This window comes from Mobula birostris, chromosome X (genome assembly GCF_030028105.1).
Source record: "Mobula birostris isolate sMobBir1 chromosome X, sMobBir1.hap1, whole genome shotgun sequence".
NCBI classification, from domain to species: Eukaryota; Metazoa; Chordata; class Chondrichthyes; order Myliobatiformes; family Myliobatidae; genus Mobula; species Mobula birostris.
In genome coordinates this window covers 29,571,256-29,599,166 of record NC_092402.1, presented here as the reverse complement: position 1 = coordinate 29,599,166, position 27,911 = coordinate 29,571,256, and the positions used below count along the sequence as shown (strand labels likewise).

Here is a 27,911-nt window from a genome sequence, read left to right as displayed (position 1 = left end):
AACAGAATGTTTATTTGTTGAAAGTTTTGATGGAAACTAAGCATAGTAGGATTTCTTGAAATGTCATCACCTCATTGGCTCATTCACTGATTCCATTAGATTGTGTAATGTGGTGGGTGCAACTCAGAGCACATGTAGGAAAAGACGAATTTCTATATTATGTTGTGTAAATGGAAGACACTTTGAATCAAAGGACTAATTTCAACTAACCACCTGCTGCACAGACATAATTCTGCTTTCATTACATAGTTTTTTTCTCCAACAGCCTGACCACAGATGTGAATATACAGATACTCAGCAGACTCGAGGCACTGTAAGATGCTGGTGCGATAACAGGGTAACATGGTGCAATTTGGAGTATGTAATAGTCCAGTGCAGGGTACACCAGCACAGCTGGGCCTGTCCAGTGTTGGAAACAGAATTGTTAGGAAACCTGATCACTTCATTTGCCCTTTATTATCTTGCTGGATCAACTAATTAGTTCTTCAAGTAATAGTCTGGTTAAGAGACATGTGCATATATTCTGAATTAGCTGACCATTCTTTGCCAGCTTTCTACTAAAAAAAACTGAATATTTCCATCCATTTTAATGGAGAGAAAAGACGGGAAAGAAACAAGTTTTTGTCACTACACACTTAAAAATAGTTAGTTGAATTGCTAGCAACACACATAAAATTTGCTGGTGAATGCAGCAGGCCAGGCAGCATCTCTAGGAAGAGGTACAGTCGACGCTTTGGGCTGAGACTCTTCGTCAGGACTAACTGAAAGAAGAGCTAGTAAGAGATTTGAAAGTGGGAGGGGGAGGGGGAGATCCGAAATGATAGGAGAAGACAGGAGGGGGAGGGATGGAGCCAAGAGCTGGACAGGTGATTGGCAAAGAGGATATGAGGCCCAGGGCACAGGAGGCCCAGGGAGAAAGAAAAGGGGGAGGGGGGAAAAACTAGAGTTTGGGCAAGGGGTATAGTGAGGGGAAAAGAGGGAGAAAAAGGAGAGAGAGAAAAAGAATGTGTGTATATAAATACGTTTGTAAATAACGGATGGGGTACGAGGGGGAGGTGGGGCGTTAGCAGAAGTTTGAGAAGTCAATGCTCATGCCATCAGGTTGGAGGCTACCCAGACGGAATATAAGGTGTTGTTCCTCCAACCTGAGTGCGGCTTCATCTTTACAGTAGAGGAGGCCGTGGATAGACATATCAGAATGGGAATGGGACGTGGAATTAAAATGGGTGGCCACTGGGAGATCCTGCTTTCTCTGGCGGACAGAGCGTAGGTGTTCAGCGAAACGATCTCCCAGTCTGCGTCGGGTCTCGCTAATATATAGAAGGCCACATCCGGAGCACCGGATGCAGTATATCACCCTAGCCGACTCACAGGTGAAGTGTCGCCTCACCTGGAAGGACTGTCTGGGGCCCTGAATGGTCATGAGGGAGGAAGTGTAAGGGCATGTATAGCACTTGTTCCACTTACAAGGATAAGTGCCAGGAAGGAGATCGGTGGGGAGGGATTGGGGAGGACAAATGGACAAGGGAGTCACATAGGGAGCGATCCCTGCAGAAACCAGATAGAGGGGGGGAGGGAAAGATGTGCTTAGTGGTGGGATTCCATTGGAGGTGGTGGAAGTTACGGAGAATTATATGTTCGACCTGGAGGCTGGTAGGGTGGTAGGTGAGGACAAGGGGAACCCTATTCCTAGTGGGGAGGCGGGAGGATGGAGTGAGAGCAGATGTGTGTGAAATGGGGGAGATGCGTTTGCGAGCAGAGTTGATGGTGGAGGAAGGGAAGCCCCTTTCTTTAAAAAAGGAGGACATCTTATTCATCCTGGAATGAAAAGCCTCATCCTGGGAGCAATGCGGCGGAGACGGAGGAATTGCGAGAAGGGAATGGCGTTTTTGCAAGAGGCAGGGTGAGAAGAGGAATAGTCCAGATAGCTGTGAGAGTCAGTAGGCTTATAGTAGACATCAGTAGATAAGCTGTCTCCAGAGATAGAGACAGAAAGATCTAGAAAGGGGAGGGAGGTGTCGGAAATGGACCAGGTAAACTTGAGGGCAGGGTGAAAGTTGGAGGCAAAGTTAATGAAGTCAATGAGCTCAGCATGCGTGCAGGAAGCAGCGCCAATGCAGTCGTAGATGTAGCGAAGGAAAAGTGGGGGACAGATACCAGAATAGGTTTGGAACATAGATTGTTCCACAAAGCCAACAAAAAGGCAGGCATAGCTGGGACCCATACGGGTGCCCATAGCTACACCTTTAGTTTGGAGGAAGTGGGAGGAGCCAAAGGAGAAATTATTAAGAGTAAGGAGTAATTCCGCCAGACGGAGCAGAGTGGTGGTAGAGGGGAACTGATTAGGTCTGGAATCCAAAAAGAAGTGGAGAACTTTGAGACCTTCCTGATGGGGGATGGAAGTATATAGGGTCTGGACATCCATGGTGAAAATAAAGCAGTGGGGGCCAGGGAACTTAAAATCATCAAAAAGTTTAAGAGCGTGAGAAGTGTCACGAACAAAGGTAGGAAGGGATTGAACAAGGGGGGATAAAACCGTGTTGAGGTATGCAGAAACGAGTTCGGTGGGGCAGGAGCAAGCTGAGACAATAGGTCTACCAGGACAAGCAGGTTTGTGGATCTTGGGTAAGAGGTAGAAACGGGAAGTGCGAGGTGTGGAAACTATAAGGTTGGTAGCAGTGGATGGGAGATCCCCTGAGCGGATAAAGTCGGTGATGGTGTGGGAGACAATGGCCTGGTGCTCCTTAGTGGGGTCACGATCGACGGATAAATAAGAGGAGGTATCCGCGAGTTGTTGCTGTGCCTCGGCAAGGTAGAGGTCAGTGCGCCAGACTACAACAGCATCCCCCTTATCGGCGGGTTTAATAATAAGGTTAGGATTAGTGCGGAGGGAGCGGAGAGCAGAGCGTTCGGAAGGAGTGAGGTTGGAATGGGAACAAGGTGTGGTGAAGTCGAGACAGTTGATGTCCCGTCAGCAGTTAGCAATAAAGAGATCCAGAGCAGGCAGAAGACCAGAGCAGGGTGTCCATGAAGAGGAGGAGGGTTGAAGATGGGAGAAGGGGTCATCGGTGGGGATGGGAGAGTCCTTGCCAAAGAAGTAGGCTCGGAGACGGAGACGGCAGAAGAAGAGTTCCGCGTCATGGCGAACACGGAACTCGCTGAGGTGTGGGCAAAGGGGGACAAAGGTGAGGCCCTTACTGAGGACAGAACGCTCTGCCTCAGAGAGTTGAAGGTCAGAGGAGATGGTAAAGACCCGGCACGGATGAGAGCTGGTATCAGAGGGGGGAAGGGGGAGGCTGGGGGTGTCAGTGGAGAGGGGATGGTTGGGGTGAGAGGAAGATGGAGCCGCTGAGTACACAGGAGTAGATGATGGGATCTGAGGGAGATGGGGTTACAGAGTATTGGTGGGGGAAGGGGAGACGGGAATCACAATAGCAGCACATAAAGACCCGGCCTGGAGTTCAAGGCTGGAATCTTGAGAGCTCGGATCAGAGGGGGGAGGGGGGAGGCTGGTGTTCAGTGGAGAGGGGAGGGTTGGGGTGAGAGGAAGATGGAGCCTCCGAGGGCCCAGGAGCTGATGGTGGGATCTAAGGGAGACGAGGTTGCAGAGTGGTGGTGGGGGAAGGGGAGACGGGAGTCACAACAGCAGCACATAAAGACCCGGCCTGGAGTTCAAGGCTGGAGTCGCAGTTGGTGGTTGCGCTATCGCTGTGAAGGTGTCCATGGTCGTTGCTGGAGTCCGGGTTTTGAATATGCCCTGAGGTGTTGGAGCCGGCGAGATCAATGGCAGGAGCCGCAATCTGAAGTTGAATTGTTTTTATCCTTAGTTGTTTTCAAAAAATGTTGTAGTTTCATATTTTATTACAACATAGAAGACTATTCAGCCCACTGAGAGAATGCCAGCTCTCAGAGCAATCCCATTAATTCCATTGCCTCACTTATTTTCGATCACATATCTATCAACTCATCTCAATTCTCCATTGTCCAAGAAGAGCAGGCTGAGCTGCCTCAACAAATATTGCCCGGTGTACTCACATCTACTGCGATGAGGCGCTTTGAGAGGCTGGTCATGGCTAGACTTGATTCCTGTCAAGGACTGAAACTGCTGCAATTTGCCAACTGCCACAACAGCAGATGCAATCTCATTGGCTTTTTACTTGGTCTTGGACCACCTGAACAACAGCAATACCTACATCAGGCTGTTGTTTGTTGATTACAGCTCCGTGTTCAACATCATCATCCCCCCCCCCCCCAGTACTAATGAACAAGCTTCAAATCCTTGGCCTCTGTACCTCCCTCGTTAACTGGATCCTGGACTTCCTCACCGGGAGACCACAGTCAGTTCAGTTTTGAAATAACATCTCCTTCTCACTGACAATCGAAACTGGTGAACTTCAAGAATGCGTGCTTAGCCCATTGCTCTACTCTCTCTGCACTCACGACTGAATGGCTAGACACAGTTCAAATGCCATCTATAAATTTGCTGATGACTCAAATGTTGTTGGTAGAATCGCATATGATGATGAGGTGGCATACGGGAGTGAGATAGATCAGCTGGTTGAGTGGTGTTGTAACACCAACCTTGCATTCAACATCAGTAAGGCCTAGGGATTGTGAGCTTTAGGGAGGGGAAGTTGGGGGAGCACTCATCTGTCTTCATCAAGGGGTCAAAGGTGGAAAGGGTGAGCAGATTCAAGTTCCTAGGCATCAGTGAAATGTATCATGAAGAGAATTCTGACTGGTTGCATCATCGCCTGATATGGAGGCTCCATCGCACAGGATTAAAAAATACCGCAGAGGACTGTGGACTCAGCCAGCTCCAAAATGGACAGTAGCCTCCTTCCATCGAGGATGTCTGCAAAAGACCGTGCCTCAAGAAGGTGGCATCCATCATTAAGGTCCCTCACTATCTAGACATGCCCTCTTCAAATTACTGCATCAGGGAAGAGGTACAAAAGCCTGAAGTCACACACATCTTTAGCAAACATTTTTTTTCCCTTAATCATCAGATTTGTGATTGGTCCATGAACTCACGAACATTACTTTGCTTCCTTTTTGTGCTATTTATTTTTATATTTCTTATTGCAACTTATAATAATTTTTATGTATTGCACTGTACTGCTGCCACAAAAGAACAAAGGTCATGACATATGTCAGTGATAATAAACCTGATTGTGACCCAACCACACCAGGGACAATTTACACAGCCAACTAAGCCATCAATATATCTTTTGGATGCAAAAAGAAACTAGAGCATTCAAGAAAAACATACACTGTCAAAGGGGAAGCATACAAACTCTGTGCACAGGTCACTGGGTCTGTGTGAAAGCAGCTCTATCTATTACCCCACTGTTAATTCTTGTTTGTATATAGTTTTTAATAACTTTTAACAGGTTTTTAAAACATATCAGTTTTGACAATTTTGATATTAGGGCAGGCCAGGAGAAATGCCTTTAACAGTTATCAAGGATTTTCCAGTCCTGATGCAAGCTCTATAACTTCAAACATTAACTGTTTCTATCTCCAGAGCTGCTACCTGACCAGCTGAGTACCTCCAGTACTTCTTCCTTTTTCTATTAATTGCCTTTAGCTCCTAAGTACAAATGAAAGATTATTTTGTGGACCTTGCTTTTAATCAAATTTGTCATTCTCAGTTTTGATAATTGTTTCATCCAGATACAATGGATTCTGGTTAATTGGGACACATCAGGACCAGTATAATTTGGCCCAATTAAGCGGCTACCACAATTAGCCAAAGTTTCGTGGAAATAGTTAAAAAGGTATAAAAAAGTCAAACTAACCATTTCATGGGTAAAAAATTATATATCTAAGTGAAACACAGAACAATTAAAACACTATCAATACTGCAACTGTACTATAAAACTGTGTATTAGTTCCTAATAGTTATCAACAGAGGAATTCATCCAGTGTATGCTGTTGTGTTCTTTTGATTGACTGTAAATCAACAAATTCAGTGCAGACAACTTGTGCAGGTACTTATGGACTACCTTCATAGAATGTTTTCGACGATTGCATCCTCCAAATCTTCATTTTCAATGTAACATTCAAGATTATTGTCGTTACCTTCAAATTCTTCATAGTTCCTAACTCGAACTAGTGAAATAGTTTCATTTTCACTTCTGGCCATTTCTGGTATCTCGAAGTCTCAATGTTTGAATCCGCAGCAAGCAAAACAGTTCTGGATTATCTCATTGCCTATTTCTCACCAACTATCAGTAACAAAAATCACTGCTTTTTGAACAGGATCATGCACAACTGATGCCATTTAATAGGTGTTCTCTGAGCACAGTGTAGTGTCAAATGGCCATACAAGTGCACACGACTGACGTTAGTTAGAAATTGTTTGGTAACAGTCTCCTGTCCCAATGAAGTGTCATAGTTTCCCCCAATAAATGAAGGGAATCCCGGCTATTTTCTTGACTAGTTTTTGTTCATTAAGAGTTTTCCAAAATAAATAGCTGCCCCAATTAACCAGAATCCACTGTATTTTTGGTTGTATGTTTTTTTTTGTTGTTTAAATACTTAACCAAGAAAAGTACACTGATCTACTGTAACTCAAGATATTTATTATAATGGGAAATAGGTTTCTTGACTATCTGCTTAAGTGACATTAAAAGGTTTAATTACAGTCAAAACACTTTAAGTGCACTTAGATCAGATTGCACTACCTCTGTTTTCTATTTTATAAATCCTTGTAAATACTAATCTATCAATTTTTCAGCTTGAATGCTTCATTATTCATTAACCTCTGGAGCCTTATCAGTCTGAATGTAGAGATAAGGTTTCTAAACTGCTCAATCAATGGAAATTTAAGCCAATCATTTTCCAAATTAATATATTTATACTGTTGTATATATATATATATTTAGTATCTGCTCTTCAGTTTACATTCTCTGTACAATTGAGTTCAGTTTGTAGAAATCACCCTGAAGGATGACTTTAATAACTAGATGATATGATTGATCAATATGCAAGGCTCTCCTATGCCTGCCTGATGAGCAAACATTGTATATTCTCAGCCAGCTCTGAATTTTAGTAAATGCTTTTAGGGGGAAAAGGGCACACAGTGTGCATGTGCACAGCTATGTAGTGACCTGGACAACTTTGCAAAAATCACGCGAGACAAAAGCTTTCTTCGGGATGTTTAATGAGTTCTCTTTACTATGAAGCTGTAGAGAGTTAAGTAAAACACATATTAAATACAATACAGAATTGTTGTGTGCCTGAATATACTGCCAATTATTCTCACAACTGGTGTTAACCAAGGTAATACACGTATGCAACATTTCATAACTATGCAGTGTAAACAAGCAAACTTGTGGTGCAATAATAAACTTAAATATAATAGTTCCTTCAAAATATATCTACTAAATGTTTACCAATATTAACAAAATCTGAATACTCACAGATAATGCTGTCTCAAGGGCAAATAAAGAATGGATGGAGATGCATGCCTTTCCCCCATGTGGGTCAAATAGAATCAAAATTAACCAGTACAGGAAATGACATAAAAAAGCAGCTTATGTACAGGAAATGATGTTCATACAAACTGAGCTATGCCTCTACAGGACCGAACACTCCCTGCCTAGCATCCAAAGGATGTCAAACTTGACTACTGAAACCAAAAGCCAAGGGATCATTTCATTAAGTCTTTGGGAAAAGAAGGATAGTCTCAGAGACTGTTCTTCAAAACAGTCTTACTACCCAGTCTTTAACCGTTCTCACTTTGAAAATGCTGGTCTTGATGACATAATTGCTCGTGGTAGTGTCTAATAGCAGAGAGGTGACATGGAGCTTACACAGAATGACAATTGAGTGAGTTAGCTGTGAAGTGAGTTGTATCTTCTTAATACATCCTCCAACTCGCAGTAGCCCATCTGAGTCAAGAAAAGAACAGAGTTTACTAAGAGAACATTGTTTTGGAAGAGATTCCTGCTTTGTGATGCACTGCACTTCTTCTGCATAAATCTGTATTTGAACAACAAGAAGAATTCTAACCTCTGCCCAATTCAGTTGCTCTGCACTGAAAGATTGCTTACAAACATGCAAGCCATTGCAAAGGCTGTGTTTGACTACTCCTGTAAAGGAATGAGTAATATGTGAGAGCCAGGTAAGTGACTTCCAGCTTAAAAAATGCTCAAAGCATGCACTGCTAAGTTGGAGCAGTGATAAATGAATAATATTGATTGACACTTCACGCATTTCATCATCTGCCGCAGGATCAACTAAGTCAGAGGTTTCCTGCTGACTATGTTCCTGTTAAGGATCAGCAGGAAATTCTGGGCCAGGTAACCATGAGGAGAGAGTGAGCTGATTACTTGGAGCCCTCCTGTGGCATGATTAGCCAGGATCCATTGGCGGTTCTGGGATGATCACCTGACACGTTGGATTCTATTATGTACATAAGCATAGAGTCTTGTTTCTTTAAATGTACACCTGAGCACAACTTTGCTGTTGGTAAAGAACTTGATACCTTCTAGTTCTGTGTCCATCTCTTCAGTTATCATCTCTGCCATCTCAGTTGCTAGAACAGTAACACCAAGATCATGCCTTGATAGAGTGAGATTTGAGTTGGGAGCAAGCTTTGACTTGCCCGGAATAATCCACAGCATCTGTGACCTTCAGGTATGCAACAGCAGCAATAGCTTTAGTTGAAGCATTACAGAAAATGCTGAACTCTTTCTTTTGGGCTGGATATAGTGGAATTGTGTAGGTTCTTGGAATGTTTAAGCCTTTAAGATCCTGAAGGGAAGAACACCACTGCTGTCACTGATCGTGTTTCACTTTAGGGAGAGGGTCATCCCATCCACAAGTGTCTGAGGTCAACTCTCTTCACACTAAGTGTTCCTGAATACTGACTGGAGCAGAAAGTCCAAGAGGGTCAAATAGACTGTTGACAGTCAATAACGTGCCACCACACATACAGGGCCTTCCGGTGTCAGCAACCTAGAATGTAACGGTGTCGATAATGAGGTCCCATCCAAGACCCAGACTGTGCTGCATAGTCGGGAGGTCCTGTCCAGGATCAATATTCTGTAGACCTTTGGTCGCATCTTCAGATGGAAACTTTGCATGACCTCAGCACTGCTAGATGCAATTTTATACAGTCTAAGATTAGATGTACCAACATGTCTTGTGCTGCTTTCAGCACGCTGACAGCTTCTTCTGCACTAGAAAATGATTTAAGACCATCGTCAACATAGAAATGTCTCTCTACATACCTTTGTGCTTCAGTCCCGAATTCCTTCTCTCCCTCAATAGCTGTCCTCTTAAGGCCATAGATTGGCACAGCTTGCGAGGGGCAGTTACCAAATACATGAACTCTCATGTGGTACTCCAGAATGTCATTGTCCATTTGGTCATGAAACCACAAGAACCTGAGGTAGTCTCAGTGATCCTCTCTCATTAGGAAGCTATGGAACATTTGTTTGATGTCTGCCATCACTGCGACGGATTCAGTTCTGAAGCGCATGAAGATCCTGAGCAAACTGTTATTGAGGTCTGGACCAAACAACAGCATATTGTTCAGTGATATGCCTTTGAACTTAGGTACAGAGGAGATAGCAGGGGTAAGTTTTGTATGCAGAGAGTGGAATGGGTCTTTTAAGAGACTCCTGGACAGGTATATGGAGCTCAGAAAAATAGAGGGCTATGGGTAACCCTAGGTAATTTCTCAGGTAAGGACATTTTTGGCACAGCTTTGTGGGCTGAAGGACCTGTATTGTGCTATAGGTTTTCCTATTTTTTTTATGTTTAACTGCACACTTGAATCAAAGACAACTCGTATTTGTGTGGGTTCATGAGGGTGGTAAACACCAAAGTTGGGCAAGTACCAGTTTCCTTTGTTGGGATCTGATTGAGGAGCTGGCTCAGCATGGTTGTTTCTGAAGAATCTCTCCATGAACTCCACATAATGATCTTTCATTTCTGGTTTCCTTCTTAATGTGTGACTGAGGGACATGAGTTAACTAAGGGCCTGCTGTCTGTGTTTGGTAGGAGTTATTGTGGAGAGTGGATAGGAAAAGGAGCTACCCAACTGCTTGGCTCACCTTTGCTAAATTCTTTGCTCATGATTCAAAGGAAGACTTCATGTTTGATGCAAGGTGACCGCTTGCAGCTTCTGGAGTTGTGATTTCATTCCTGTTGTTGGGAATATGGTCACACTCAATGAGGCTTGGCAAGGTATGCAGACACCTTCCCCTCCCCTACCAAGCAATGGGAAAATCTCAGCAGAAGTGTTAAGTGGGGGAATCACATGAGCTATAGATGGTAATGACCATGTGTCACTTCAGGAGTTGGGGTTTCATCCCTGTTGTTGGGAATATGGTTACAGTTAATGAGAGTTGGCAAGAGTTAGCAGACCTCCCTTCCTATTGGCTCCATAACAAAGCCACCGGCTCTTCTTCTGACAAGATCTGATGTTTCAGAGCATGTCTTTAGAGTGCATGGGGAAATGGAATTTTGAATACAGAGTATGTCAAAAGATGTTAATTTTGACAATGACACATTGCTCTGATCATCCAATTATCACATATGCCTCTATTTTTTTTTTGCTGAGTGTATCCTTTTGGGCAGATGTTGACTAGATATATATTAGAGCAGGATTTGCTGCATACCTCTGGGCATGAGGAAGTAGCTACATCTGATGGATGATCAGCTGGTTCCCTGTCCTGCTCTGCTGGAACCGGTAGCTGTACAAGGTGCTGGCCCTGAATGAAGTGCTGATATGTGCTGGTCACTTTTATACTCTGTGCAGTATATGATAGCTTCACAGTCTTTTGCTTGGTATGCTGTTGAAGCACAACATTTGAAACGTATTGAGTGCACTTTTAGAAAGCTTCTTTGGTCTGCAAGCAGTTTTGCTCTGAACCCTCTGCACTTCCTTAAGGTGCAAGGCTTCTTATTGTCAGGGCATCGTCTATCAAGGTTCATGGTAGTGTTTTCTACTTCAGTTTTGTTGACTGTGATAGGGGCTCTGATTTCCCATGCTTTTGCTGAAGATCTCTCTTTGAATGATGTGTTACCCGAAATTGAGAGCATAAAACCAGGGTCATTTCGCATTTCTGCACGTCGGCGCACAAATACCACAAAAAATGACAACGATGAATAGTGGACTTGATGTTTCACTTTATACTTAAACCCTTTAGTTATCCACAGTTCTTGGATGTTGTTTGGTAGTTACTCCACTATAGGTCCATTCCTCTCAGTTCTAGTAGGTAACCATCAGTTTTTACCGACTATAGTTCTGAAAACAGATCTGCAAGCTCCTGTAACTTCTGTGGTTCATTGTGTAAGCGCTTTGGAAAATTATCAAGTCTACTGAAGAGAGGTTCTTCCATTACCTCTGGAGAGCCATGGATTTTGTCTAGTCTCTGCCACATCACTTGCAAACCCCTGGGATTACTAATGTGAACTGCTCTAACCCTTCGCCCATGTTGCAGTGACATTCACCCAGCCATTTACAGAGGAGGTCTAGTTCTTCACTGAGTTTGAGACTTAGTCCTTCCATGGCATTGTGAAAGCTTGACTTCCAGGACAGATATCTAGAAAACTGGCTGTTGAACACTTTTAGTCTCGCTGTGACCAGGTCTCGATGAGCCAGATACCAAGCCAAATCTAATGCACCTGCAGCTCCTGAATGAGAGCATGGTGGAGACTAGTTTGCCAAATACGTGTCCTGGGATGGATGGAAGTTCAGTCTGTCTATGTCTGTGCAGATGGGATTGGCATCAGCAGAAACTCTTAACTGAGATTTTTCCGGTGGTAAAACTGCAGAAGGAAGTGGTTGGATCTTTGCTGCTGTAGACCTTGACTGTCAATACCTGGACCATGTGAAAGACATGCTGGCTGAGTGACGAGGACAGCTTCTCCTTGTAGAGCATTTTTATAGCCAAAATGTGTTTGGAAATATTCTTTAGTAAGTTGCATTGGCTGTTGTGACAGCAAAACGCGACTGATTCTGGTTGTAGACATACCACTGTCTAAGTCAGCTGCTGCTTCATACACCTTTGCCTCTGCTAAGACAGCCTCGGCTTCACACTCTTCTTGGAACGCATTTAGTGTAGTCTCTACACGTGCTCTCTCCATGTCTATACGAGCTTTCTCCACTTGCATCTCAACTTCGCGCTTAGCGTATGCTGCTCTCTTTCTTGCCGCTTCAGCTTTGGCGCGAGCTCATGCTGCAACTATGCTAATTGTGATTTTGTTTGAGCATCGCAAAGACGCAACAGATGAGCCACATTCTGATCTTACCTCCAGGCCTTGGCGATCGATGTTGCTTGGGTCGGAAGCTGACATTATCATCTACGACATTCAGACGTGTCTCCAGTCCGTGGGCGATGCCTCTGAAGACGAGCTATCTTTTCACTCTACTGCCCTCACTGTGCATATGTACACAGCTATGCAGTGAGCTAAACAACTTCTCAAAAATCACCTGAGACGGAAGCTTTCTTCAGGGTGTTTAATGAGATCTCTTTACTGTGAAACTGTAGAGAGTTAAGTAAAATACATATTAAATTCAATACAGAATTGTCACCCGCCTGAATATACTAATATTGTCGATTATTCTAACAACCGGTGCAAACAAGAGCAAACTTGTGGTGCAACGATAAATTTAGACATAATATTTCCTTCAAAATATATCTACTAAATGTTTACCAATATTAATAAAAACTTACGATTCACAGATATTGCTGTTTCAAGGGCAAATAAAGGATGGATGGAGATGTGTAGCTTTCCACCATGTGCTTCAAATAGAATCAAAACTAACCACACAGGAAATGATATAAAAAAAAGCTTATGTACAGGAAGTGATGTTCATACCAACTGAGCTGCACCTCTAGAGGCCAGAGCAGTCAGCAATCAGAAAGAAATTGTTATTTAAAATTAAGTATTGATCCACGATTACGTGTTTGCCAAATTCTATTTTCAAATCCCTGGAAGAGGTTCGGACAATGTTATTTTGGACTAAAAGTGAATCGATATTAAGCCAAACTGATGAAGATTCCAAAGACAAAGAAGTGCAGACAAAAATTAAATTTAATAAAGACATATATTGCGGTACATGAACTATCTTGACAGCAGATATATCTTTCTCCTTTTTTAGGCAGTTTTTATTTTGTATACTCTAGATTGATGAACTCTTACCTCACGGGGAAAGGTTTTTAAATGGAGTGCTTATTAAGTGGAAGATAAAGTTAAAAATCTCTGATCAGAATGGATGTCTGCTGTAGGTAGTAAAGGAAATGTACTACTATCTCCATTACTTGTAGTCGTTCATATGAACTTCAGCCACACATTTTAAAAACTGTTGATCTGTGTTTTAGTGTTATTGCAAATTAGTCAAGTTAACAGTACGGTGATGTGCAAAATTCGTCTGCAGTGAATTTTTCAAATGTGGCCTGAAATGAAAGACAATTCCTATGCACTCACAATGTTACTGATCACACTTAGGGTCACAGAGCAATACAACATGGATGTAGGCCCTTCAGCCCAACAAGTCCATGCCAACCACACTGCCCATCAAGCTCGGTCCAATTTTCTGCATTCAACCCATATCCCTCTAAGCCCCACCCCTCCATAAACATACTCAAATCTTTCTTAAATGAGACTATTGTACTTACCTCAACCACTCCTTCTGGCAGCTCATTCCATATACTCACCACCCCCTGCATGAAAATGTTGCCCTCAGGTCTCTTTCTTTCCCCTTATATTAGACAAGCTTTTCACTGTATTTTGATAGATGTGACATTAATAAATCAAAAATTGAAACCAAAAATGTATGTCTGCTAGTTTTGGACTGCCCTACCCTGAGGAAAAGACTATTACTGTCCACATTTTCTGTGCCTCTCATAATTTTAAACGTTTCTATAAGGTTGCCACTCATTTTCCTATATTTCAAGGAATAAAGATGTAACCTGGCCAACTTCTTCCTATAACACAGGCCCTCTAGTCAGGGCAACATCCTCATAAATCTTTTCTGCACTCTTTCCTGTTTAACTATGTCCTTCCTATTACAGGGTGACCCAGAAGGTGCAGTTTAAAGAGCTAACGCATTCTTTGTCTTCAGTGTAATCTGAAACCTCCATGACCTCAAATGGAACTTGATGCTCATGCTTTGATCGATTTGTTCTGGGACATCAGAATCACTCTCAGCTCCCTAATCTGAGGATTATTCCAGTTTGCTGCTACTAGTCCATATCACCTCTCACAGTTTTCTGCACCAAGATCTCTTTTTCCTCAGTCCATTAGGCTGATAGAAATGGCTTTTGCCACAATTGCAATCTTCCCCTATTCATAGACTACATAGATACACTCAGTGGCCACTTCATTAGGTATGTCTGTGCACCAGCCTGTTAATGCAAATATCTACCCAGCCAGTCAGGTGCACCAACTCAATGCAGACATGATCATGAGGTTCAGTTATTCTGACCAAACATTAGAATGGGGAAGAAATATGATCTCAGTTACCATGACTGTGGAATGATTGTTGGTGCCAGATGGGGTGGTTTGAGTATCTCAGAAACTGATCTCCTAGGATTTTCATACACAACAGCCTCTAGAGTTTATACAGTATGGTGTGAAAAACCAAACAAAAACATCCAGTGAGTGACAGTTCTGTGGGCAAAAATGCCTTGCTAATGAGAGGGGTCAGAGGAGAATGGCCAGACTGGTTCAAGCTGACAGGAAGACGACAGTAACTCAAATAACCATGCATTACAACAGTGGTATGCAGAAGAGCATCTCTGAATGCACAACACGTTGAATCTTGAAGTGGATGGGCTACAGCAGCGGAAGAACACAAACATACACTCAGTGGCCACTCCTGTACCTAATAAAGTGGCCAGTAATTGTATATTACAGTAACCTTCCTGGCAAACTGTTGTACTTTTCTCCTTGAACCCTTCCAATCCCCTCTGGTCATTTTGGGAGAACTCTTCCATTTCTTTGCCATCACTGAAAAATTCTTTCATTGAGTAGCAACAATCTCAGTTTTGATTGATGCAAGACCTATTAAATGCTGGCTACATATTGAACATTTCAGCATGGTGGTATACTGAGAACCATGATAAGTTATGTGTGACCCTCACAGCTGATCTTTTCGTACCTCATGCAACTGTCACAAAAAACGTTGACTCAAAAGAGAAATAAAAATAAAAGTGAGGGTGAGAGTTGGAGAGAGAGAGATCCAGTGGTTGTATTCCACTGGGAGCAACAAATGAGGAAAATGAAGGCAAGTTAAGTTGTTTGGTAAGCATGATATGATTGGTGTCCACTTAAAGAATAGGGCTTCAAGCTTTATAAATTCTTGATTATTTTCTGAGCCATGTGCAAAATGATGTAATAAGGAAATCAGAGCAGTGAACACATGGCTGAAAGGAAGATGCAAGAGGGATTCTATCTTATAAGACAGTCCGAGAAGGGAAGCAACTGTACAAGAACTAGACATGCAACAGAGAAAGAATAAATAAGGTGGCTGCAAGGACAAAATTAGTAAGTGGGTGAAAAAGGGAGAATCAATGTGAAAAAGTAGTTCCAAAACAAATGAAGGTAGACCAACAGACAGAAATTGTGTTTTAAAGACCACAGGTAAAGAAAAAAAGGAAAAGGATAGAGGTAACCAAACCAGAAGAAATAATAAGTACTTGTACAGGATTAAAGTTAGAAGGGTGTGTTAAATGTGAATTGATGGTGTAGAGGTTACACTTGGCAGGTGTTGTATGGCAAGACAGTAATAATTTATGAGAGCTACAGAGAAGCTGGGGAAAATGACAAAGGCGGAATTAATGATGAGGAAGGATATTACAAGACCTAAGAATAGAAAAGTCAATGCTAAAAGATTAAAGTTAAGAAAGAGGTAAACCTAGGAAAGCTCTGCAGAGGTCACCTGATGAAGTGAGATTTGCATTGTTGCAAAAGATAAATTTACATGTAGCTAAATCAGGATGGACTCAATGTTTATTTTAGTTTTCAGTCAGATTGAGATGAGCAAATCTCTTCAAGTGTAAAAGAAAGCAACTTTCTGGAGAAATAGTCATAAGTAACGAAATAGACTTTATTAATATCCTAATGGTTCAAGATCTTTTCCCGAATAGCAGTCACAAAATAACTGTTCAACATGTACTTAAAAAGCAAAAAAAAATTAAACAATCATTAAGAGATATTAAAAATCATTATCATAAGATAGATAATAGTACGATTAACTTTTGTGTTGAGACGAAGATGGTCTGTGGTAAACTGATAATACTACAGTCTACCAACAGGATGTGTCCAAACAGGAATTTACTTAGATATGGGGCCAGCTTATATCTCTAAGGGGCAAGAGCCGATAAATACCAGATGAGATGAATAAACAAATAATGGGTACAAATATTCAAAAGAAAAAATCCAAATAAATTCATGCTTAATTGACTAAATGAGATAAAAGGAACATAAAAAATAGAAAAAAAATAATCAGTTAAAGTCAATGTGAATCCCAAAGCTGTTGTATCTATTGGAGTACCTTAGAAGCAACAACATGCTTTGCGCCTTTGGTGATTTTAGGACAGAATGCCCTTGTGGAATTCACTTCCCTTCCTACAGAGTTCCAATAACCTGAGTTCCAAGTGAAATATGCATCAGAACTGATGTAAGTACTTTAAGAGGTGAATGAACTCAAAGGACCAAATGGCCTCCTCCTGAATCAGTTGGTAAAATGTGAAATACAGGGCAAATTTCCTGAGTTGACTATTTCCTAGCAATTTCCTGTTTGACCAGAAAACAGACCTGAATCTGCCCAGCAGCTAAGAACAGATATTTCCAGACTAGTACCTATAGGTAACAAAACAAAAAGAACAATCGACAGGGAATATTTAAAGAACCTTGCAAATCACCACAAAAAGTATTATGTTGGAAAAGAAAGGTGGTCAAGGACAATGAAATAGATAGTGGTCATATTATAAATGAAGATTACAAAAGCTCATGTTTGAATTGTTAGGGGATGAATGTTAATTTTAATCATAAGTTATGTGGGCAGCAGTCAGCTGACAGAACTGAGAACCATTCTTCAAGCCAGGCAAGGAAAGCTGCAGAAACAAGAGCCATTATCTGCAGAGAAAGCCATATCTTAATATAATGTTAAAAGAAGAATATTTTGTGCATCTGGATTCCTCTAAAAGATATTTGGATGTGCAGAGGTGTTCTTGTCATTTGAGATGTGCCTCCATTGTAAATATATAATTCTACCAAACCACTTCTATTAAACTTGTATTTAATAACCTGCTGTTATCTATGCACTAAAAAGAATATAAAACCTCAAGTGTATTTTGAGATCATGGAGATTCTCAAGAGATTCTTCTGGAGTGCTTGCTTATTGTACTGAATAAAGACATTTTATATCTGCAGCTCCACTCTCCATGTGACTCATTCAAAGCCATGGATAAACACCATTGTTTGCAAAGAGAGCCAACTCTCAATAAAATAGTAAAAGAAAATGGCTTTATGAATCTCGATTTCTAGCAAGTGTTTGAATATGCAGAGATATTCTTTTGGTTGAGGTGTGCTCCCATTGTGAATATATTATTGTACTGAGTTAATTTCTTACACTGAAAAGGTTGAAATTAACTATCCAATTATAGTACCGAAACTTTACTTAATAATCTACTGTTATCTTTGTGCTTAATGAAAATAAAACCTCAATGTACTTGGAATGCAGAGAAATGTTTACAAGATATTTTTCCAGAATGCTTGCTGGAGCTGCAATAAAACCATTTACATTTAGTCTCCATGTTGCTCATTTAAGGTCACAACAGAACGATTACAGCAGCTGCTAATGCAGAGGAAAAGGATAGATTTGCCTGTTTCAAAAATCTGAAGGTAATATAACTTCCTTCTGTCTCGTAAATTTACTAAGCTTTCTCTGAGCTACCTCATCTGGGATTTCAAATAATTATTAGAAAATCTAGTGCACAGAACCAATCTTAAAGACAATAAAATAACAAACAAGTCTGCCTTAAATCGGAAAGGTAATAGGTCAGCTTGAAAACTTAAGTGTCTTTTCTTTCCACATGTTCTTGGAGCTTATCTGAAAGTCACAGCCAACTTTGGGCTTATAGTTTTAAACAGATGATAGAATCTAGATGCATTGGGAAATGATGATCAATGAACTTCTTGCACTCTCTTCTGTTGCAAAAAAACTTTGCTATTAATCCACAATTGTTAAAAACTGGATTTATTCTTTAAATGGTTAGGCAACTTTAATTAACAGTCCAATTAGTAATTCATTACTTTAATAGATAGTGCCTCTTGAATGTGGTTCCTTCCTCTATAAATGGTACAGTAATAGCTGTTATAGACTGAGATTTATAATTCTCATAAAATCTGTTTGGCTTGGCTGCTTCAATGTAGCAGGCAATCTTGTTAGCAATTGCATAACTATATATACAGTGGAGAACTTATTATAGCAATAATTCAGACACAACAAATATTAATTCATACAACCTGTACAAACATCAGGCAACAAACGTCAGGTATTTTCACATTTACAGCAGCAAGATTAAGAGGGTAACCCTGGCTATGCCTTTAAACTTCCGATAGCACAGAGCAGGACTGAAACACTGTGTGCAGTGCAGTTTTATCTCAGAAACCATACACTTATTTTAAAGAAATTTTACAAATATTCAGCAGACTAATTCCTTGGAAGGTTAGACTGCCATGTTAAAAGGTGGAGTTTAACTAGACCTGTATTCACCAATGTTTCAAAAAAATCGGTGCTGCAGGCTCCAAAGGCTGAATGGCCTACTCCAGCTCCTATTTTTCATTGTTCTTATGTTTCTATACATCATTACACTTAAGTGCCATAGAGGGATGAGATAAATGAATAACAGAAAGCATGGCCCTTTGAAGAAATAATTTAGGGATTTTCTGTACTGGTGCAGATGATACACACAGATTTAATGGAAAGCTTAAGGAGAACATCAGAAGCACTGTACCCGTTGCTCTTGAGTGGAAACAAATGTCTGGAATCCTGGTGCAACTCCAAATCCCAGCTCATGTACAAATGGTGGCTCGGACTGAGTGTGGAGCTGTACTCTTATCCCTGCTTCAAACGTTGTGTCTTCTGCAGGAGAGAGGAAACAAGGAGAGCACTTACAGAGGAACACAGTCTTACAGCACCTTGGTGAATTAATTGCAATTTCTAGAAAGATTTTTACTTGGCAGGAAACAAGTTAGATCAAAAAATCTGTAGAACAAAGAGGCCAATGTTAAGTGACATGTTTCTTGCCACAAAGATCAAAACATGCCTGTAGTAAACACACAATCATATCCTGAATACTAACTGGCAATTAGGTAACCAGTAAGAATAAGAATCAGAATCAGCTTTTTTTATGACTGATGTATGTTGTGAACTTTGTTGTTTTGCAGCAGCAGTGCTGTGCAATACATAAAATACAATAAGATATATATTAGAAAAAAGTAAATTAGTGTAAAAAAGAAAGCAAAACACTGAGGAAGTGTTCATGGGTTCATTGTCCATTCATACATCTGATGGTGGAGGGGAAGAAGCTGTTCCTAAAATGTTGAGTGTGTGTTAACTTTTTAGGAATATGAGGGCACCAGGTACAACCAACCAGGTACAACCAACAAAGTGTAAAAGTCAAGACATTTGTAACTATCTCCAGGCAGAAATGTTAACCAAAAAGGTCCGCCATGGATTTCTCCTGGGCCTGTACCATCATAAATGTCAGCCTTTAGACATGAACCTTCAGACATTGTATCAGACAACCAGTAACACATGAAATGCAAGAAATGCTGAGTTCTGAAAGCACCTCAGTGCTACGTTCCAGCATTACCCCATCCAATCTGTCTGACAAGGTGGGAAACTCACTGGGTGCTTCCTGCCACACAAAGCAAGGAAAATTCAAACCTGCATTTACTCCACATCTCCCTGATCTCAATGTCCATGGTAGCAAAGTGGTTAGGATAATGCTTTATAGCGCCAAGGATCGTAGTTCAATTCTCACAGAGAAATGGGAAGTTTGTATGTTCTTCCTGTGACCGCCTCGGTTTTTCTTCCACGTTTTAAAGATGTATGGATTAGTAAGGGTTAGTAAATTGTGGGTATGAGATGTTAGCAACAGAAGCATGGAGACACTTGCAGGCTGTCCCCAGCACACATTGTGCTGGTTATTAACACAAACAACACATTTCTCTATGTGTTTCAATGTACATATGACAAATAAAGCTAATCTTCCTTTCTCCTTTCTTCCCTTAACATTAGAAGATGCTTTCAACAGTAATCTTAAGTAGCTCTTATTCATCACAAATCTTTTCATCAATCCTCATTTCAGATTCTGCATGGACCACTTCGGGTGTGCTGTGTTTTTGTCCAATAAAGATAAGAATTCCAGAGGTGAAGTGAGATTGACATATTCCGCAGCAAGACAATACTTGACCAAGAAACACACTAAATCATATTGATGAGAAGTGTTCCACTGATAGAATTATTCTCAGCAAAAAGCAATACAATCATACTTAAAGCAGGCAATTATTATATCCCCAAGCAGATATTCCTCAGGGTAGTATCCAATGTGCAACCATTAGAACAGCTAGTTTCTCTCTATCATGAAATAAATCCAGTTACCATTACAAACTACTGGCATCCGGTGATGGACCTCATTAATGGTGAAACTTGGGCTTCTCACTCCTCAACGTCACAGTCAGGGACATGTACATACATTTTCAACAGGAAAAGGATTCTCATAGATTTCAGCACCAACTTATCCTTTATTCATTGTTTGAACAGTAATACTAATCATCTTGTTTCTTTTTATTTTCTATTTCCAGCAATTGTTGTTGTTGTTATTTTCTTTACTATTTGTTTCCAAATTGACTATTTCAGTTAAAAATAATCACCAGTGGTATCAAGGCAATTGATGTAGAATAATTATCAAGTGAGAGGCATGGTGGCAGGACAACAACCTTTCCCTCAATATCCCCAAAACAAAAGAGTTGGCTATTGACTTCAGGAAGAGGTATGCAGTGCACACACTCCTGTCTGAAAGCTTCAAGTTCCTAGGAGTGAACTTCACCAACAGCCTGCCCTAGTTCAACCACAGCCAAGAAAGTGCACCAACACCTTTGCTTCTTTCGGAGGCTAACAAAATTTGACATGTAACTGTTACTCTCACCAAATTTATCTGTACTCAAAAGAAAACACCCTATCCCAATGCATCATGGCTTGGTTTGGCAACTGATCTAACCCTGACCGCAAGAAACTGTGGAGTTGTGGACACAGCTCAGCACATGACGGAAACTAGCCTCTTCACCATGGAGCACCAGGCCATTGTCTCCCACACCATCACCAACCTTATCAGCTCTGGGAATCTCCCATCCACTGCCACCAACCTCATAGTTCCCACACTCCACACTTCCCGTTTCTACCTCCTACCCAAGATCCACAAACCTGCCTGTCCAGGTAGACCTATTGTTTCAGCTTGCTCCTGCCCCACCAAACTCATTTCTGCATACCCCGACACTGTTTTATCCCCTTTGTTCAATCTCTTCCCACCTATGTTCGTGACACTTCCATACTCTGGATTTTTTCAATGCTTTCAAGTTCCCCGGCCCCCATCGTCTTATTTTCACCATGGATATCCAGTCCCTATATACCTATGTCTCCCACCAGGAAGGTCTCAAAGTTCTCTGTTTCTTTTTGGATTCCAGACCTAACCAGTTCCCCTCTACCACCACTCTCCTCTGTCTAGTGGAATTGGTTCTTACTCTTAATAATTTTTCCTTTGGCTCCTCCCACTTCCTTCAAACTAAAGGTGTAGCTATGGACACCCATATGGGTCCCAGCTATCCCTGCCTTTTTTTTGGCTATGTGGAACTGTCCATGTTCCAAGCCTATACTGGTATTCGTCCCCCACTTTTCATTCGCCACATCAACGACTGCATTGGTACTGCTTCCTGCACACATGCTGAGCTCGTTGACTTCATCAACTTTGCCTCCAACTTCCACCCTCCCCTCAAATTTACCTGGTTTATTTCCGACACCTCCCTCCCCTTTCTAGATCTTTCTGTCTCTATCTCTAGAGACAGCTTATCTACTGATGTCTACTATAAGCCTACTGACTCTCACAGCTATCTAGGCTATCGTAAACACAAAATAATCTGCAGATGCTGGGGTCAAAGCAACACTCACAACACGCTGGAGGAACTCAGCAGGTCGGGCAGTATCCGTGGAAAAGACACAGGGTTCCGGCCCGAAACGTCGACCGATCTTTTCCACGGATGCTGCCTGACCTGCTGAGTTCCTCCAGCATGTTGTGAGTGTTACCTAGACTATTCCTCTTCTCACCCTGTCTCTTGCAAAAATGCCATCCCCTTCTCGCAATTCCTCTGTCTCCGCTGCATCTGCTCTCAGGATGAGGCTTTTCATTCCAGGATGAAGGAGATTTCCTCCTTTTTTAAAGAAAGGGGCTTCCTTTCCTCCACTATCAACTCTGCTCTCAAATGCATCTCCCCCATTTCACGCACATCTGCTTTCACTCTATCCTCCCGACACCTCACTAGGAATAGGGTCCCTTTTGTCCTCACCTACCACCCCACCAGCCTCCAGGTCCAACATATAATTCTCCGTAACTTCCGCCACCTCCAACAGGATCCCACTACTAAGCACATCTTTCTCTCCCACACCCTCTCTGCTTTCTGCAGGGATCGCTCCCTATGCGACTCCTTTGTCCACTCCCCCCACCCCATCTGGTGCTCCCGGAGTGGCCTTCTATATATTGGTGAGACCCGATGCAGACTGGGAGACCGTTTCGCTGAACACCTACGCTCTGTCTGCCAGAGGAAGCAGGATCTCCCAGTGGCCACACATTTTAATTCCACGTCCCATTCCCATTCTGATATGTCTATCCATGGCCTCCTCTACTGTAAAGGTGAAGCCACACTCAGGTTGGAGGAACAACACCTTATAAGAGACAGGGGGAAAAAAAAAAAAAATGTAAATAAATAAATAAATAAATAAATTAGGGATGGGGTAAGAAGGGGAGGAGGGGCATTAACAGAAATTAGAGAAATCAGTGTTCATGCCATCAGGTTGGAGGCTACCCAGATGGAATATAAGGTGTTGTTCCTCCAACCCGAGTGTGGCTTCATCTTTACAGTAGAGGAGGCCGTGGATAGACATATCAGAATGGGAGTCCCTCCCCTTCCTGTCTTCTCCTATCATTTTGGATCTCCCCCTCCCCCTCCCACTTTCAAATCTCTTACTAGCTCTTCCTTCAGTTAGTCCTGACGAAGGGTCTCGGCCTGAAACGTCAATTGTACCTCTTCCTAGAGATGCTGCCTGGCCTACTGCGTTCACCAGCAACTTTGATGTGTGTTGATAGGAATTATACAGCAGCTCAGCATCACAAACATTATCCATCCAGGTTTCATGGGAGGACATGTATTTTAGTAGAGTATTATAAGCAGTTTTGGGCTCCAAGAAAGGATGTGCTGGCATTGGGGAGGGTCCAGAGGAGGTTCATTTGAATGTTCTTGGGAATGAAAGGTTAACATATGAAGAGCATTTGACGACTCTGGGCTTGTACCCGCTAGAGTTTAGAAGAATGGGTGGGGCGGGGGAAGAATCACAGTAAAACCTATTGAATATTGAAAGGCTTAGATAGAGTGGATGTGGAGAGGATGTTTCCTGTTGAGGGGAAGTCCAGGACCAGAGGGCACAGCCTAAGAATAGAAGGATGTGCATTTAGAACAGAGATGCCAAAGGATTTCTTTAGCCAGAGGGCGGTAACCCTGTGGAATTCATTGCCACAGACACTTGTGGAGGTCAAGTCATTGTGTATATTTAAAGCAGAGGTTAATAGGTTCTTAATTAGTAAGGGTGTCAAAGGTTATGGGCAGAAAGCAGGACAATGAGATTGAGAGGGAATATATATTAGCCATGATGGAATGGCAGAACAGATTCATTGCGCCAGATGGCCCATGTCTTATGGTCTTATTTATCATTGCAGGACTACAGTGTAAGCTGCAATTCTACAAAATAGTGTTCATTTGTATTTGAGATCTAAGTAAACATTAAGAACAAATTTCTAGCCGAACCTACAATGATCTCAAAGTGGAGGTCAGGTTTACACTCACACTTACTTTCAGAATCTCAGGAAGCTAAATGTGAGTGTAAACTTGGCTACAGCTGCTGACAAATATCATGTATCATTGTTTACTTATCTCCATAACATTAGTGAAGTCATTCATCACACTCTGCTCCTCAGAGCTCGACTTCCAGTCACTTCTCCATCAGCCCACATCCACAGGCAGCGTTGTCACACAAACTCAGACTGCATATATCCTTAGAGGTCTCATTGGCAGCTTCCTGTTGCAGTGCATGGCTATGGCCCTGGAGGGTCTCCTGAGGCTTTCTTCCGAGAATTTTCCTCCCGTGATTGATGGCATCTATGATTCCCTTCATGGAACCCAGGAACAAACTCAGGGATCACTTTGATAAAGTGCGCAATAACACTTAATAAAAGGAAGAGAGCTTGTGCTGTTGCAAAACTTGTACTTTTATGGTCTGACTGATGAGCTCCAGCTGGAAGTTGCGAGAAGATAGACTGGAGATTTTCAGCAAATGTCTAGTGTTTCTGAAGCAGTAGTGCTACACAAGTGAGAAAACTTGCTAGAGTTGTCTTCAATGACGTGTAATGATATTTTAACAGCTGGGAAATGGAGTAGACAAATTTCAAGGCCCTAATATGCTAATTAAGTCATCAGAACCTGAGTGAAACAGCCTCCTCTTAAATACTGGAATCAAGGTTCACTCAGAACATTTCACATCTGTAGCTCCAAGCTGGCTTATATATGACTCACTATGCAATTAAATAAATGGCATCCAGCATCACGCCCACATGGATTGAAACATCTTTTCAACCCGAGGTGTTAAGCTATTTGATCATTACTGTATGTTGGACAGAGGCAGCATTTTATGTCAAGAGTTATTCACTTTTCCAAATCTCCATGTTATTGATGCTTTGCTTAGTGTTAAAGTCATTTAAGTCATTGAATACAAATCACTGGTTGAGTTCTGAAGAAGCAGATGCACAGTATATTATGTCCACCATTATGAGGGTCAGTGTGATGTCCTCCAGGACTGCTGTCTTAAGCAGGAGGTATATTGGTGTCACAGTTACACATGTAGATGCAGTGAAACAAATAATAATTTCCATTTAAGAATAGAACCCTAGAGTAAGCGTCTGCTGAATACTCTATGTAAATTGATGTACTGAATTGCAGAACTTACATAAAAGAACAAAATGGTTCTCTGCAGCTTTTAATTAGCTGGTTTAAATATTTAATTTGGTATTTTGTATTCTCACCACAGGGCAAACTAGTAACAAGTCTTGAGCAGAGCTGAGCTCTGTTTATTTAATGTACACTTACATGATTTTCAATTGCATCACTGATACAGGAATTGCACAGCAGCCCCCAATCAACAAGGGGCCACATACATGTCTTGAATTCATTCTTCCCCATTTGTTCCTTCCACTCAATATCCTTTTCTGGGGATGATGAGATGCCAACATCATTGGTTAAGTCTGTTCCAGCAGGGACATTTTAAAGAGCAAAGGGCTAGAATTTAATTGTGCACTAATTGAAGGAATTCAAACAAAAATCTGATCATGACTTACTGCACAGTTCTTGTAGAAAATTTGCTCTGAGGACTCCATGTGTATGATGGATCTATACATGTAGTTGTTCATCTGTGAGGTCTTGCTACAGACAAATTGGTGACTACACTTATAGATGTGTTATAAATGTGACTGCATTTAAAAGATATGAATGAAGTTCTGACATTTTGAGATTTGGAATGATGTTATATAAATGCAAGGGTAAACAAAGAAGTCCAGTGCTGGAGCTGAGTCCAAAGGTCATAGGAAGAGGCAGAAAAGGTCAGGGATCAGAACGCAGATTAGAACGGGGGCCAATTTCCATTATGCAGTGATAGCAAGACCTATTATTGTCAATTAGGGCAATGAGATGGGGTTGGAATCAATGTATTGGGCTAATTACTAGTCAGGGCAAGGGCTCTTCATGGTGATCAGTGGTGACCTGTGGGCAATCAACTAATCGGTTGGATATCAATGAGTTGGACTGTATGATGAACACTGAGTACGTTGTCCTGTTATAGGATTGGAACCTCAGTGGAAGAACTGTCATGGGGAATTGCAGTGGCAAATAAATCTTTAGTTAGAGAAAATTCCTGTTAATTCAGGACTAGAATCAGATAAAAAAAAAGACTGTAATCAATAGATGTTTGGATATTCTGGGAAACAGAAAATATGGAAGCAGGTGGGAAGGTTAACCTCAGGCATCGGCTCTCTTGAAAGATGAAACAGGGCTAAGTATGGTCTATAACTGAGAATGCTGCATATACATGTGGCTTATAAATTGAAGCATTAGACCAAATGCCTTCTATGTGCAGAATGAAGGCTGATTTATACTTCTGTGTAGGCTCTACGCCGTACCCTATGCCATTATGAGCATTTATACTTGTGCATTGGTGTGCCTGCGTCTCTCTGCAATTCACCGCCAAAACGCTAGTTGGCGGTGGGGTTTCTATGCCACTGTGTTGAGTTTCTTCATGTACTTTAAGCAATGGCGACAAAACTGAGTGCATCATGTTGGAGTTGGACCTAATAAATGTTGAGCAAGAGTTATTTTTATTGAAATTACATAATGCAGGAAAGAGAGAAGATGTCGGAGATGACGTGTACGACCATGGAACAGATTGAGGCAGAAGGAGGTGAGTTTTCTGTGCTTGTCCAGCCACCGAGAGACATAGACGAGGAAATGCATTTCAAATATTTTCGGATGTCAGCAGGTAAATTTCACGATTTGGTTCATCATTCAGAAGCAACCAGAAATGCGTAGCAGGAAATGCGATGCTACCAAGTGGATCAATCACAGTTGTTGCAGTCTGCGTCACTGTGATGCGTAGCTACATTTTTGGTAGCTACATCTATGGCGTAGGGTACGCAGCTACGCTGTACCTACGGAGTAGATTTGATGCAGAAGTATAAATTGGCCTTTAGTCTTCCTCTCTGAAAGTAAACCACAATTGGGAGATAAGTAATACAGTGGGTTCCCATTAATTGGACCATCATTTAATCAGGGCAGGCATTTATTTGGGACAACTCAAAGAGCATAATCAATTCAAGAAAGTAGCTATTTGTTTCTTTGAGATACTATGCTGCTTAATTGAGACAAGAAATTGTTGCTGAACAGTTTCTAACTAGCGTCAGTTGCGAGCGTGTCATGTCGCCATTGAACACCACATCAATCTTAGAGTGAACAGTTTTTAGATAACATTGCTTGTATGGGTTTGTGTCCAAAAAGCAGTGATTTTTGTCACTGATAGTTGGTGAGAAATAAGCAATAAGACAATTCAGAACTGTGTTGCTCACTGTGATTTCAAGCATTCAGGCTTGGACATGCCAGAAATGGCCAGGAGTGAAAATGAAACAATTTCACTACTTCAAAAGGTTAAGAACTAGGTAGAATTTGAAGGTAAACAACAGGAATTCTGCAGATGCTGGAAATTCAAGCAACACACATCAAAGTTGCTGGTGAACACAGCAGGCCAGGCAGCATCTGTAGGAAGAGGTGCAGTCGACGTTTCAGGCCGAGACCCTTCGTCAGGACTAACTGAAGGAAGAGTGAGTAAGGGATTTGAAGGTATTGACAATGATCTTGAATGGTACAATGAAGATTTGGAGGATGCAATCACCGAAAGCATCGTTTTAAGGCAGTTCGTTAACTACACTAGGTGGCTGTGCTGATTTTGTTCATTTACAGTCAATCAAAAGAACACAGCAGCATGCACTGTAATGAATTTCTCCACTGAT

The 27,911-nt window shown here is 41.6% G+C and overlaps 1 protein-coding gene across 1 annotated transcript in view; it reads right to left on the bottom strand.

The window, feature by feature from the left end:
• asic2 (acid-sensing (proton-gated) ion channel 2) overlaps positions 1 to 27,911 on the bottom strand; it is a 610,335-nt gene that overhangs the window by 98,901 nt on the left and 483,523 nt on the right. The window contains exon 3 of the mRNA XM_072248947.1: positions 18,990 to 19,117. Coding sequence (XP_072105048.1) covers positions 18,990 to 19,117 — 128 coding nt within the window. The remainder of the gene's footprint in view (positions 1 to 18,989; positions 19,118 to 27,911) is intronic.